Consider the following 15,186-nt stretch of genomic DNA (forward strand, 5'->3'; position numbering starts at 1 on the left):
GGACGATTCCAGCATTCTTTTTATTTGACAATAATAAGTTTCACACAACCCTGATGTAAGTAAAGGTAATAGACTTGCTAAAATAACTTTAATTTTCCCAGCAACGGCCTATCACAACTGGTTCAAGTTTTAATCTATAAAGGCTGAACGGGTCTGATTCAAACTGCAAGAAAAGGGGAACCTTTTCTAACATTTACAAAGTGTATATGGCCTCATCTACATGTTATGAGTTAACCATAGACCATCCTTTGTTAAGGTAGCACCCTGTTATAAAGTAGACAGTACTGGGAGTGTACATCCTGTTGTAATAAAGTACACCTATGTGATGCAGAGGCTTTTCCAAAGGACATAAATAATGAATAATAAGACTCTTTACAAGCCATTTCAAATCAATCCATCCGCTAGTGACATCAGCAGTGGGAGTGTCCACCCAGTTGCATGTTGAATTGATCCAGCCCCAGCCCACCAGTTGGTCAATTCCACCACGGATGGGTTGTTGGGGAATCCAGCTATCCTCCCCCAAAACGGATGATGCATCAGGGTTGGATGCACCCCTCTTGCGATGTCCCATGGCTAACGATTGTGAAATCTGCCAATCCGCCTCGCTCCTGGCAGAGAATCGTGTCCTCTGCGATTGGCTCAGCAGGTGAGCAAGGGGCTGTGGATGCCCTTCCAGAGCCGCTTCACCTCGCGCGGTGTGCGCTGGTGGATCACCATCAGCTTCTTGTGAACGCACATGTTCTCCCGGTTGTTCTCCGCCACGTCGAACGTCTGGAAGCCTGAATGTTTCTCGGGCGCCACACCCAGCGCGTGGATGCACATCCCCACGTAGACGTCATCGATGGGGAACAGGGGGATGAGGCTGGACAACTGGGCCATGCGCCCCAGCAGGGCCCCCGAGAAGAGGAAGCCCCCTCCCCCGGCATACGGCGGGTACGCGCCCTCGTAGTATGACTGCGGGATGTAGTACTTGCTCTTTGGGTCCCGGATGGGGCTGGCCGGGCTGATCACCTGGCCCACGTAGAGCCGCGACGCCGGCTCCGGCGCCAGCGCCCGCAGGTAGTCCAGGATGGTGGGCGTGTTGACAAACACGTCGTCATCGCCGCTGAAGATGAAGGACACGTCACGGCAGTTGCTCCACGTCCACTTGAAGAAGGCGTCGAACTTGAGGGTGAGATTGAACAGGGACTCGTGGAAGTCCCACTGGAGCACATCCTGGTACCGCTGGGCTTCGAACTCCAGCAGCTGGGCAAGATTGGGGTCCATGTTCGACGAGCTGCCAAGCAGGAAGATGGTGCGGACCCTCAGCCCGCCCTGGTACACACCTTCCGTCCCCCAAGTCTCCCGCACCGCCTGTCTCCGCTGGAAGTTGGATGGGACCGACTTGATGGCCAGCAGGAGGAAGGAACCGTTCCCTCCCGAGGTGCACTTTTTGGGCTCGATCAACAGGGGGGGGTTGCGGCAGTGGCACATGCGTAGGAAGTCCTTGTGCAAGTCCGGGTAGGTGTCAAAGTCGTGCACGTTGGTCTTCAGCACCTCGCGGCTCGCCTCCTTGCACTCGTTCCACTCCGCAGGGGGCGTGACGGTGTGGAATCGATCGTGCTGCCTCAGGAAGGCGTGCAGCAGTCGGCTCCAGTAGGCCGTGTTGTGGGGGAAGAACTCCCGAAAGTTTTCTGACACCGTGGTGTTGAGGACCAGCTTAGGCGGAGCCGGAGTCGGAGCCGGAGTCGGAGTCGTAGGCTTCCAGACCGGCTTCTGGGGATCCGGAGGAGAAGAGCCGCGAGACAGCAGCTCCTGATTCGCAAGGCGCGCTTCAGCTGAGTCTATCTGCCAGTTGGAGAGGACTAGGATGAGGAGCAAAGCGCCGAGCAGAACCATGGCCATCAGGGATCGGACACGCCTCATCGCCCTTGAGGGAAGGAGATGAGTCGAAAGGAATTGAAGCCGTTGCACTTTTCCTCTCACCGAAGAGCCATGTCACTGGGAGGAAGAAGGCATCCAATCACTCAGCTGGTAACAGTCAAAACGTAGTTCCAGTGAACAGCTGAATATTATTTAACAGGCTTATTATAGCAAACTTCATATTCTCACCCCCCCCCCCCCCCCCCCCCCTCTATTTTTGCATAACACAGTCTATCTGGCTATTCTACGCAGTCAAACAATCTAATACGACAAGCAGAACATAATTAGCTGATTTTCCACTCTGAAGAGGAAGAACCACCCAACCCCTCTCAAGCGTGGATAACCTCTGATTAGCATCTGCTGATTAAGGTCTGATGCAACACTGTCAGGGGTCAAGGGAAGATACCCCAAACCATGTACGCCTTCTTAGGGCTAGTGAACAGCAAGACCCAAGGTAACCCTGCCTGTTTACTGCAGTAAGAGGGCCCCCTAGGAGCCAGGGCTGCTGGCGTCCCTCATGGGACCCATGTTGATATGGTACAGCACAACTAGATCATATCTCATTTACACGTTGTGGTAGTAGTTGTTGTAGTTGATCACGCCATGCCAAAAAATAAAAGGAAAACTACAAAACTACAACTTTATATCTATAACCTTGAGGTGATGCCTGTTGTAAATAACACAACCAAATAAAAGTCTTGCTTTATAGGGTGGGGGAGATATAAGAGAGAGGTGTAGTTCAAGGTTTACATGTAATGATTAAAGCAGTTCCACAAAAACATTAATGAATATTTGTCTATCCTCCCATAAAACAAACAGGGCTTTTCTTTAACGTTATCTGATGGATGATTAACTGGATGAAGTAAATCCCACAGCTTCTGCTCTTGTGCTTAATTAGACAGGAGTTCTTAGTTAGAAAACAATTTAAATCAGTCGAGACACTCATGCGAAGTCCTGAGGGTTAGCCCCCTTGACATGATCAGCGCGAAAATCATCTAGCGCTTCTAGCAACAACCCCTCCATTCATACGAGAAGAGGCAAGGCGCAGCGCAGGACGGATTTAACAAATTGATAGTAGCCTAGTCTTTTTGCGCCGTACCTCGACGTTATACACGGTCAAGCATTCTTAGCCTTTAACCGCAATTGTAAGAATAAGCTGTATAAAAGGTAAATAAGTAGCACGTACTGTACCTTGCTTGTCGCTACGCCACACGTCACGCACTGCCGGAGAGAAACACCTAGTTACATTAATGAGTCAACCAAGTGCTCACAAAACATGCCCCCGCCCCATCGACCTGTAACAATAGTCCCTCCCATCCTCGAAGACTCCGTCCGTACAGGTGAGACTCACTTTCATTTCGAAAATACCAACTCATGTTTCCAGGGTTTGGGTTGTTTCAACAGTAATTTACATTTTTACCGTTTGAAGATCCTGAAACCCAGCAATACAACTACGTATTGTATTATGACGACTTTTCTCGCTAACTCCCTACTATATATACCATAAACCAGTGTTGGGGGAGTTACTCCAAAAAACGATTGTTACTTATTACTAGTTACTTCTGTAAATTGTATGATGAGATTACTTTACTAGTTACTGCATTTGAAAAGTGACTTCACTACTTATTACTTTACTTTCCCGTTTCTTAATTTACTGTAGATACATGGACAAACATCATAGCCCTATCACTTAGTGTTTATTGTATAAATCTATACAAAATAGCATATAAAACCATATGAAAGGCAAAGCAACTTTATTTATCTAGCACTTTTCATACACAAGGCAGACTCAAAGTGCTTCACATATAAACATTGTCATACAATAAAATTAATTAAAAATTAATTAATAGAAAAGATGAACGATGAAAGAACGATATCCCTGTCTGCACAAAGAAATGCCTCACTGTAAAATCCACAAACAGGATAAAGTAGGCTATGGGGAGGTTAATCAGTAGCAATACACAAGTTTCAAAACACAGGCTTTGGGAAACATGAGAACAAAAATTAGGTGGTCAATGAAAAGTATAAAAAGGTCACTTTATCCCATACAATTAAAACAGAAATACACTTAAGCGGCGGTGACACATGCTGTTACTTTATGTGGCCAAAGGCTGAATGAACCTAATCAATTTCGCAATCTATGACATCGTAAGTGTGTCTTCCTCTCACCCTCTTACAGGCAAGAGCCGCATTCTCAAGTTTCAAAGTAATGCGGTCTATCCAGTGCACCGTCATTCTTAAGTAACTTTTGTTGTTGGCGGACCAATTGTTGCCCAACATTTGGGGGGGGGGGGGAAGAAATCATCGGTCCAAGGACTGATCGGTGTTTCGAGATACGGCTACTCGAATTCTGAGCTACCCTGGGCGGGATTTAGCGTGAATATTCATTACGGAGGTTGTAGCACACAATACAAAGGAAAGATTTCAAATGACAGACTTGGATGCAAAATGTAGCACTTTATTATACAGAAATTTGCTATTGGTGTATTAGCCTAGGACAACACCCTTGCCAGATTATTTATCTAAATAGCCCTATGTTAGAATTTACTAACTATATGCAAGGTCTACGTTCGTGCAGTAATCGGCGTTGACTCGGTCCTAAAAATGCAATATTATTGTAAATTATATCACATCAAAAAAGTGGTAGCTAACGTTAGTTGAATCAAGCAAACAAATAGCTTGTCACGGTTAGCGGGTGGCAGGCAGGCAGGTAGGACCCAATAGCAGACAGTTCAGGTAAAGGATAATTGATTAACGCAAAGGGCAAAGAACACCGACAACACAGGTGACGCGGGGAACACACAGGACACAACTCACCACAAACTACAATGATCCGACAAGGAACAAAGGAAAAACAAGGGCTTAAATACCAAACACAGGGCACGCAACGAGGAACAGCTGAAACACATTAGGGAAACTTGACAGATCATGGGGAGTAACAATACAGAGATACCAAAGTAAAACGGGAAACACACCAAAACAAGACAAGGAAACAGACAAACCATGACATAGCTGTTGTTTTTGCTCCAAAAAGCTTGACTTAGCTCTAATTTACCACAAGAGTTCCTTCAAATAAGGGCTGCACGGTATGGACTGAAATGTATATCACGGTATGATTTGAGGCATAGACGGTATTATATCACGGTATGTTAATTTTATCTTCTAATTTCGATATTAATACATCTGAAGGGGTAAAATACTAGTAAGGAAAAAATAAAAATCTTATCTCAAGTTACTTCCATCTCTGAAAAACACTAATGTTTAATAGTAGGGATTTGTTTCTCCACTTGCTTGCGATCTTGCATTTATCTCAATTTGGCCGAAATGTGTGCGGGCAGATAACGCGTACCTGGGATCGAGTGTTTTGACTCTCTTTAAAGCCCTTTCCATCGACATTTAGGTCTACTTTGTCGTAAGGACTGGCTTTGGAAAATGCCTGCGTAAGCAATGTCTGATATGCAGAGACAGATTCACCCTACCGTCTGTCTCGTACGGTGTGGAATGAGCTCGTGAAGGGACTAACGCCAAGCACGCTTGCGCAATAGCATACTGCCTGAGAAGGCACTATCGCTGTCAAATCTGCAGGTGATATAAGTAAAGGACAATGCAATAATATAGTATATTGCATTCTTAAATATGAGTCTGCTTATTCAGCTATACATTCCTTATAATGTACCTTATTTATTTTTTATTCTGCTTTCATTGAAGCCTGAATATAATCGTTTCAACATAAGTGACTACTGCTCTTTGTTGGCAATGTGCACAACATGACAAACACGAAACTTGAAACATTTCTGACAAAGTTTATTCACTGTTTACAGGAAAAGATTTACAAATTCTTTCCACATATTTGGGGAATATTAACAAAATAATTATGGTAAGAATGACTTCATACCTGTACATGGCCACAGTGTTTAAATAAGTAAAGCTTAAAAGGCTAAAACACACTTCCAGTTGGTCGAATATGACCAAGAGAAACGGGCCTTGACCGTGGCATAACATGAGGGCGACTAGACAATAAAAAATCTGTTTAAACCATTCATACCAAACCTATCGAAGTTCTGCTCATTTAATATTATTTGGGATGAAACTTTGATAATAAAGTGATAAATTAACAATGATCAATTTATAGATATGCTTCCAAAGGTTTTTCCTCAAATCTGCAAACATCATGAGACATGATGTGGTCTGTGTAAGGCATCGGCTGGCACACAAAACATTTATTAATTAGACTCAAGCAGATTATGTGCTTTCACCAAAGGTTGTTTGTTTATTTAAAAATAAGATATTTCTAAATTTTAAGTCTACTTTGTGTCCTTCTGCCCTCTCAATACCAGAAGGAACTCCTTGGCGATGAAGATAAGATTGGTTAATATTTAGTGTAATGGCCCAGAATGCGGTATGTTTTCATGACACTATACACAAGTTGTTGTACTATATGTGCACTCTGAAAGCTAGTGCACTTTTGACAAAACAAGTCTCAAAACTAACATCCTACAGCAGGGGAAGAGAGCGGGAGGAGTAGCTCAACTGGCTGAGCTGCAAATACTGCCCATGGCTTAGAGGACAGCTCATGTACAGGGAGACAAAGTAGACCCATGGTAAGAATACAGGACCCCGGTGGTGGTTGTGGTGGGCTGTGTTGGTGGTGGGGGTTGGAGAATGCAAGAGGTGTCTTGGTTGTGGGAGAACAGTCTGTGATCCTGGTTGTGGAGCAAGGAGGACAGAGGGGTCTTTGGATGGGGGTGGGAGGAGGAGGGCGAATGAAGGCGGGGAGGAGGTATCGGCATGGGGTTGGGGAGAGGCGGGTTTTTGGGGGGGGGGGTGAGTCAGCAAAGGGGTGAGTCAGCACAGGTTGCTCTCCTCGTCCTGAATGGTCTTCTTGATCCGCAGCAGCATGGTGGTGAGCCACTGGTCCAGCCTGGAGATGGTGTCATACTCCTTGACCTGAGGGGAGACAGCGGTAAACCTATTACAGCCCACTAGTCTAGGGTACGCTCAATCACATGTTGCACTGTATTGTACAAAAGTGGATTTGTTTTATAATAAAAACCTATCCCCACCAGCGCTGATGACTTTATAAGCTTTATCAAAAACCAATAGGTCACTGCTGATTCTTGAGGTCAGAAAAATCAGAAGCCCAAACTGGAGAGGTCCATCTCCGTGGTACGGTTTGACAAAACCTTAAAATCTGCAAGCAAGATCGACGGAAAGACTGCTTTCTCTAACGCACCAATACACAATCCTGCCTGTTGGTCTTCATGGTGCCATGATTCAAAACCTGTTAATAATGCTGCATACCTTGGCTTCATCACCAGGCATGGAAATCACACTCAGTGATTCAACCAGATGAACAAGATCCTGTCTGTTCTGGAATCCAACCTGACCGGTAACTAGGGATGTGAATAACTCAAAGTTTTCATGGTCGAATATTCAGTTGGTGCTATGAACGAATAATCGATTATTCAATGTGTGCCGACATTCACAAAGGCAGCCATGGATCATTGGAAAGAAATCACGCAAAAAAACAACTACCTTGTAAGTAGTTCCAGTCACTACTTCAAAACGAGCCTTCAAAACGAGAGCTGGTAAATTGTGTAAAATGCATTCAACTGTTATCAGAAAACGCGGTTATATGCTATAGACCCTATAGTATCTGTGGTATAAAGGCTTCGACGAATTTCAAATTATAAATATGTACACTTTATGTTGAAAGTATAGACCGTCGCGATTCCCATTGAAACGAATGGCGCAGTGATTCTGTCTTCAAAACGAGAGCTTGTAAATTGTGAAAAATTAATTAAACTGTAATCAGACAACGCAGTTATATGCTATAGACCATAGAGTATCTGTGGTATAAAGGACGAATTTCGAATTAAAAATATGTACAATGCATAACGTTAGCTCTCTGGCTCATAGCTGAGCGGACTAGATTACCTCCCGTTACCAAGTCGTAGCTAAGGTCTGTCCTATTTACTGGAGGAGTGAACAACGTTTCCGTTGCATAAGAACCTTACGGGAGGGTAATGATTGTTCCAGGTATTAGTCAAATCCTCAAGTGTTACCAGGGAAACAAAGTTATGGCTTGTGAAAAACTTTATATTTGGATGGTAAAACGCATGAAAATATAAATGAATGGTATTCATTTACTTTCTTTGGCAAGTGACCATGGTATAAGCGGGATAATGCCCTTCGAGGTGTCCAACATTACTTCCGTCCGTTAATTCTTGTTTATTTGAAAAGTAAAAAATGGTCCAAATGTTAAAAATCGACTTTGACCCTCGGGAACGAATAATCAAATATTCTGACCCATCCCTACCGGTAACAATGTCGCAAGTTAAAATATTTGAGACCTTCCCTTACAAACTTGACAAGAAAGAACCAGCTCCTCATAGCAAAGGGATAGAGGAAATGGAGAAGGCGCTCCATGACCTATGAGAGGTTTTCTGCATCCTACCAGTGTTGGAACCCCCCCGACTTCATTAAGGACGTGATTGTTCCTAGAATCTATCTGTAAGAATTGAAATCGGAGGAAGCATTGCTACGCCACTGTTAAAAAGGATCAGCCATCAAATGGGCACTGGAACTTCTTAGTTACGAAGCGCTGGGTAGTTGGTTTGTGCTGGTAACAGACTATGCCCCCTTATGTGGATGTCTTGTAAGAGGGAGACAAATGCTTGTGTGGGTAATGTTTTTTTTCTTTACAATAAACAAATGTCTCTGTTGTCAACAGGTCTGGAGCCAAACATTGTAACGTGGATGCCTCATCAAAGACTGCAGCCATGGTCGAACAGTCCAAACAATTACGAACCATGTCCTTTTCTAACCTCTTTTTCTTGACCTCAATGGGAAATGTTATGAGGTGAAGAAAAATATGAAGGAGAATTCATAAGAATGACCATTAGAAGACAACCGCATTGTTAATTGCGCATTTCCACCAGAGGGTGCGTGTCGGTTCAGTCTGCAAAGGTGCGGCAGGGGGCCCGTTTCCACCACCAATAGTGGGCGTGATCTGGACTGAGCCGTACTCGTCTCGCAGTAATCCACTGTTGGGGTACTGAGACGCCTGAAAGGGTGCTGGCAAGTACGAGCTACACACGCCATCCGTTGATTGGTCGACAGAATCGTCAGTTCCGTGTGACGGCGAAAGCTTTGTTTATTCAAGAAAGCTTTGTTTATTTATTCAAGATGTTTCGCAAAAGTTTGACGTTCTTCTTGGACCTCCTACATTGTTGCCATTTTATTGTGTTGCGTTCTTCTTTTTCCTTGGATTTAATAGGAGGCTACACTGTCGGGCTGCTATGAGTTCCCGATGCTTACGTAGCTGCCGCGCCATCCGGCTTAAACCCCGCCCTACCATAAGGGTACGGTCGGCGGTGGAAACGCAAGCCGTAACTGAGCTGGGCTATACCTTACCCTCACTACAGGGCTGAGGTGTGCTGGGTCCGAAGCGTACCCACCGGTGGAAAGGGGCATAAGAGAATCCTGTCTCCTTTCCTTTCATAAAGGATGGGTAAGTGTACCATATGCTAAAGGTTTGCTGTCCCAACACATCTCAAGTGCACCCCAGTTACAGTACGTAATTACTCAGCATTTCTCACCGAATCAGTATACGCTTCCACATTCTGCTCTTCACAAGCATCTAGAAGTTTCTGCATGGAATAAAATAAAAACATTGAGAAAATATGATCATTATAAATTCTAAGGAAAACTGTATATTCAACATGTCTTCATGGTGTTTCAATGTAACTATATAGGGACAAAATTAAATGTTGATTTTAAACATTTGCAGGTAGGTAAGGTACATTTGCAAACTTCTTTGGCTACTTCGCATAGACAGGTTAGTATAAAGGGTGCGAATGCAAAGTTCATATTAGATTCATCAAAATGTTACATCTGCTCATGCTTTATCTTGATATGTACATGTCAAAGCCCCATGTGACCGACAAGAACACAGGGTAAACCCGTAAGGCAGACCTACCTTCATCAGCTTGCACTCCCGAGAGTCAGAAAAAGCAGGAAACATCTCCTCGTACTTCTGTACTGCAAGCTGATGGACAAAAGGACACTATGTTTAATAACAGCGTCTCCATTATTATTTTGTGGGTGTTTTGTCGGGATACTACCGGTGGGCGTAGTGTGTGTTGTTGTGCATATCAGGAACAGGTGTGCCTTGTTGTGTAAGGCATACGGGTGTAACGATACACGTATTTGTACCGAACCGTCACGGTACAGGCACTTCTGGGTGGTTACAGAGGTGGACCGCGGTGCGTAAATGTGGCGTACATAGCGTTCATATGGCGAATGTAAAGGCTTGTTTTGCGATGCAGAATTCAAAACTTGGAAGTCGGAGTTCCCCCCGGAACGTTTAGCCAAAGTGTAGTACTCTGACTCCGTAATCCGACTCCGTAACTACGGAGACCCCTTGAGCATTCGCAGTTCTCCGTAGGGATGTCGGATACGCAATGCAATTCACCGCCAGATCGATCTTATATGTTGACTACAAACCATGTAAGCAGTGTTGTAAATAATCTTCCAAAGCTTTTCAAATCTTATTTGGTGTTATATTGGTCTTTAATGTGCAAAGTAAACAAGGTAGGCTATAGGTCTTTTTACACTGCCAAGCCGGTTTGGTCGCAGCTTGGCACGCTCGGTGATTTCACCTTCTTATCTCAAGTTTCCTGGGTAAAACCGATGGGATCAAATCCCCCGTTCGTCACGGCGCGGGCTTTCTTGGTTCACTGGAGAAGGCGGGGCTGCGCACGGAGTCTAGACCTCTTTAGAATAATTGGTATTATTGCATACTCCCGAATGTTTTAATTTTTTAATGAATGAAGACACCTGCATGCAATATTGAGTTCACGTCTGAGTGTAGACTGCAAAAGCGATTAACTATGGTCATGGATGTTCGTTACTGTCTAGACACGGTCCAATAAATAGTGAACTTCATCACAGCCTCACCGAAGTGCCTACAGTGCTTAATGCAAACAATCGCAACAAAAAACGCCTGCAGAAATTATCCGACACCCGTTGGTCTCAGCATGATTCATGTCTACAGTAGCCTATGTCTTCTGTCATTGATCAATATGAGGACATTTTAACCACGATGGTTGAATTAAAATCTGAGGGAGACAGCAAGTGCAGCTCGAAAGCGACCTCCCACACAAGAGCAATGGAATCTTTTGATTTTATTATATGCCTTGTGACGTGGCGTTTGATCGGTTCATTTCGGCTGCGCATGTATTTTCGGAATTTTAAATTGCTGCAATAAATTATGTTGTTGTTGACTTCTAACATGTCTATCTTTGCTGTTTAAATCTAACAGTAGTGTATGAGTAATATATCGGCGGTAACCACTGTTTTTGGTTGCGAAATTGCGCCAGCTGGGCATTCGGTGGTATTGGATGTGTTTTAATAAAACACATCCAATACACGGAATGTCCGCTTGTTAGCTATAGCAGTCTAACGATGCTCTTAGCATCCTACGAGTACCCCTGGAGTCCTCATTAGCTACGAGCGTTTTCACGACATTCGTTACCAACGATGCTTTCGGGAAACGGTGTGAAAACTGTACGATGCTCGTATGACGCACTTCACGATCCACTTAGGCAAACGATGCTTTTGGGAAACGGGGCCCTATACCGTACCGCGACTTCAAAAACGAGGTACGTACCGAACCGTGTTTTTTGTGTACCGTTAGACCCCTAAATGCAGGACAATGTAGTGGTTAGGGTGTTCTGACTCTGCTGAAATTTTCACAGTTTTCACATCCCCAATGCCAACAGTCAACCTGTAGGTGTCGTTCAGCTGTATAACCCTTATCATTAGCTTCTCCTTAATGAAATGTAGCTGAAATCACCAAGTCGCTTTCGATAAAAGCGAGAGAACCAAATAACTGCCGTGGCAATTCAGTACCTTGGCGTTGAGCATGTCCACACAGAAGTGGCAGAGAGCAGCTTTGAAGAAGTGGTCCTTGGCGCTGTACTTGAGGAGGGTGCTGTCCATTGCATGGGTCCCAACCTGAGGTTAACATAGGCTCTGTTGTTACTACAATCTGTTATCAACCTGGAGTTAACATGGGCTCTGGTTTTACTACAGCATGAACCAACCTGGAGTTAACATGGGCTTTGATGTTACTGAAACATGAACCAACCTGGGGTTAACATGGGCTCTGGTGCTACTACAACATGAACCAACCTGGAGTTAACATGGGCTCTGGTGCTACTACAACATGAACCAACCTGGAGTTAACATGGGCTCTGGTGTTACTACAACATGAACCAACCTGGAGTTAACATGGGCTCTGGTGTTACAACATGAACCAACCTGGAGTTAACATGAGCTGGTGTTACTGGTGTTACTACAACATGAACCAACCTGTTAACATAGGCTTTGTATTACTACAACATGAACCATCCTGAAGTTAACATAGGCTCTCGCACTACTACAAGTTATCAACCTGCCGCATATAGGCTAGGTTGCTACTAGAACATTTATTAAACTTGAGGTTAACATAGGCTCTGGTTTTACTACAACATGTAAGCAAAGCTGCTGTAAAGTTTTAATAAAAGACTTTGTGGATGCTATATATATATATATATATATATATATATATATACATACATACACATACACACACACACACACACACACACACACACACACACACACACACACACACGATACATGATGATCATAAACAAGATCATGTTAAATAGCTAGCTACAATATTAGGTGATGGGCAGGCTTAAATATTTCAGTTGTCATTTGATTTCAATACAAAACAGGCACGCTTCTATAGCTTAGGTTGCTACCTATCCTATCATAACATTTCCCTTGATCTCATTGTGTCTCTTCACTACTTGAATAAATACATTTTATTTTCAGTCAATAAAAGTTTTGTAATGTGTTTCACCTGTTCGTAAATCTCAATGGCTTTAGGGTACTGCTCTAGTTGAGCAGCATAGGTGGCCACTTTGAGAAGGCACTTGTTAGCCGAGCTGAAACACATAATACATGTCATTAGTGTCATTGGACATAAGTCTGACTTTTCATATTAATACAGAAAATATCTGATCACCCGAACAGTGTATGTGTATTATAATCAGAGTTTCATTTCCAAGTAAATATGCAATTAACATATGGAAGGAACTTTGTGCACTGATATACACACATATTTCCGTTACCTGGTGGATTCTTCTCCTTTGTAATAATCGGCAGCCTGTTCATAGTGAGCTACGGCCTACAGATGACACAGGTCAAACACAGAACTGTAAAAACTATAGCATTAAATAATACTAAAATATACCGTTCTATTCTGTCAAATGATGAACCCAGAGATATAGTGGTGTTTTATTTTTTACAAGAGGTTAACTAATTGTCCATGAGAACTTTGAGGGTTGTAAAATCATTCAAATAATCCCTTGTCAAATAATTGAGGGGGAGTATTCTAAATTATTAAAATAAAATAAACATTAATGTCGGGATAAAAGATGGCTTCTACCCTAGCATTGCCAATTCCAAATGAGGAAGACATTCAAATAATACACCCCATGTTTTTAACAAGCCAAACTTTCTATGTCACATTCAGCCTTAAAAAAAAGATATCACCTGACCTTATCAACATCCACCAGCTCAGTCTCAAAGATCTCTGCGATTGCAATGTGATGTTTTGCAGCAATATTGAACCTCCCCTATAGAAAAGAAACGTTAAGGAAATATAACGGTACGCAATACAAACTGAAACAGGCTATTAAGATAAACTGTATAATAATATGTCTTACCATGTCTGTGTATATCTCAATGGCTCGACTTAGGCAGTTAATTGCCTCTGTTCAGGAAAAAAATAAAATATAATAACATACTTTACATGCTTTGAACATAAAAACACTAGACAGATTATCTTTGCATTTATATAAGGCTTTTCATCTCAAAGCCCCTTAATGTTACTGCCTCACATTCTCTCATCAATTCACTCATTCATTCATTCACGTTACGGCATTGGTGGAGTCCACCATGCCAGTCAGGTAACAACTGGCTGGTTGGGAGCAGTATGGGTTGAGGAACTCATGTGGAAAGGTCCGTGATAGACAGAGCTGCAACTCTAGGCAGTTATATTGATTGCATTTTCGCTGACCGTGAGGGTCTGCTTTTTTGAATGCGTTTCCGGCGTCTATGAAGTTGGTGGCGGCATCGTGTTTGCTCTGCATCTGAAGGTGAAGCTGTGCCGCTTGAGAGAAGGCATTTCCTGCAGCTGGAAACATTAAAAGTATACACATTTGAAGAGCAAAGTTTACCCAACCGTATACATGTGCCAAGTAGTAGTACGTATGCATGACAGCTGAGATACCTACCGCACCAGTTCTTGGCCATCTTGAACATGTTAGCGGCCCTCACATACAAGTCACACGCCTCCTCCTGCTTGGATGAGCTCCTTCATGACACAACACACATTCAGTTAGAGACTTTGTGATTGTTTCATGAAAACCTATACTATAATTAAGCAGTTGCTGAAATTGACACATGTTGTGATGACAAGTTGTTGTTGACTAGCTTAAATGGGAAAATAGCACATGGAGGTTACAATAGTTCTGTGTGAATGTATGACATAATCGCAGTACATTATGGACGGCAGTGGGTTTTGTATATGGTATTAATGGTTCGCAGTTAATTATAGTGTTAATGATTAAAAGTATAATATAGTATTAATGGTTCACAGTTGAATACAGTAATAATGGTTTGCAGCATAATAGTACTAATGTTTCCCAGTATAATATAGTAGCAATGGTTTGCAGAATAATAACGTTATAGTAGTAATGGTTCCCAGTATAACGCCAGCTGACATTATTAGCATGTTACTTTCTATGTGTGTTTTTGTTTTGCCACTGGACTAGCTGACAGTTAAAAGCTAACAGCTAGAAGCTAGTAGCTATGAGATTGCTCTTCCGCTGTGTTGGCTTATGAGTTCCCTGTATTGGATTGGAAAATTCTCTAACCCGAAGAGTGCCCCCAAAAACGACGATGACGACTTCATCTTCTTCTCGGCCTCCGCCATCAGAGCCATGGCTTCCTTTTCCTTCCCAGAGTTGTCCATTTCCAGTGGTTGTTGCGATGGCAAAACTAAAAGAATAAGGCGTAACAGCTATTATTACAATGTTTGCTAACTAGCTAGCTGGTGATGTGTTAGCCTTGTGACGTCACCAATCATGTGTCGGGAGTGATGAGGACGTCACTATCAGGTGATATGGTGGAGTCCAAAATGTATTCCCTGCACTGTACCAATTT

The 15,186-nt window shown here is 43.2% G+C and overlaps 2 protein-coding genes across 4 annotated transcripts; both read right to left on the minus strand.

Moving 5' to 3' along the window:
* Window positions 1-26: 26 nt before the first annotated feature.
* b3gnt2l (UDP-GlcNAc:betaGal beta-1,3-N-acetylglucosaminyltransferase 2, like) lies at window positions 27-4,738 on the minus strand. 3 transcript variants are annotated; one of them, XM_079732683.1, is made up of 3 exons: window positions 4,720-4,738; window positions 3,094-3,123; window positions 27-1,980 (listed from the first exon to the last, which is right to left on the minus strand). In XM_079732683.1, exon 3 carries the CDS (start codon window positions 1,903-1,905, stop codon window positions 640-642), a length of 1,266 nt encoding a protein of 421 aa, XP_079588809.1. In that variant the 5' UTR covers window positions 1,906-1,980; window positions 3,094-3,123; window positions 4,720-4,738; the 3' UTR covers window positions 27-639. The 3 variants fall into 3 exon arrangements, with proteins under 3 accessions (XP_079588809.1, XP_079588808.1, XP_079588810.1); XM_079732682.1 differs by lacking the exon at window positions 4,720-4,738 and having other exon boundaries at window positions 3,094-3,155; XM_079732684.1 differs by lacking the exon at window positions 4,720-4,738 and having other exon boundaries at window positions 27-2,010; window positions 3,094-3,137.
* A 952-nt stretch (window positions 4,739-5,690) lies between these two features.
* napab (N-ethylmaleimide-sensitive factor attachment protein, alpha b) lies at window positions 5,691-15,091 on the minus strand. Its single transcript, XM_079733208.1, has 11 exons — window positions 14,898-15,091; window positions 14,256-14,335; window positions 14,039-14,155; window positions 13,686-13,732; window positions 13,518-13,595; window positions 13,089-13,144; window positions 12,818-12,902; window positions 11,818-11,922; window positions 9,884-9,952; window positions 9,504-9,554; window positions 5,691-6,849 (listed from the first exon to the last, which is right to left on the minus strand). Exons 1-11 carry the CDS (start codon window positions 14,993-14,995, stop codon window positions 6,748-6,750), a joined length of 888 nt encoding a protein of 295 aa, XP_079589334.1. The 5' UTR covers window positions 14,996-15,091; the 3' UTR covers window positions 5,691-6,747.
* Between the last annotated feature and the right edge of the window lie 95 nt (window positions 15,092-15,186).

The sequence above is a fragment of the Pollachius pollachius genome, assembly GCF_949987615.1.
Source record: "Pollachius pollachius genome assembly, chromosome: 3".
NCBI lineage: Eukaryota > Metazoa > Chordata > Actinopteri > Gadiformes > Gadidae > Pollachius > Pollachius pollachius.

Bases quoted from the DNA above. Each gene is read 5' to 3' on its own strand.
- b3gnt2l (XM_079732683.1), bottom strand. From the start codon at position 1,905: ATGAGGCGTGTCCGATCCCTGATGGCCATGGTTCTGCTCGGCGCTTTG.
- napab (XM_079733208.1), bottom strand. From the start codon at position 14,995: ATGGACAACTCTGGGAAGGAAAAGGAAGCCATGGCTCTGATGGCGGAG. The intron at 14,336-14,897 runs GTTAGAGAATTT...TGTGTCATGAAG, and splicing joins TTTTTGGGGGCACTCTTCGG to GAGCTCATCCAAGCAGGAGG. The intron at 14,156-14,255 runs GTAGGTATCTCA...TAATGTTTCCAG, and splicing joins GATGGCCAAGAACTGGTGCG to CTGCAGGAAATGCCTTCTCT.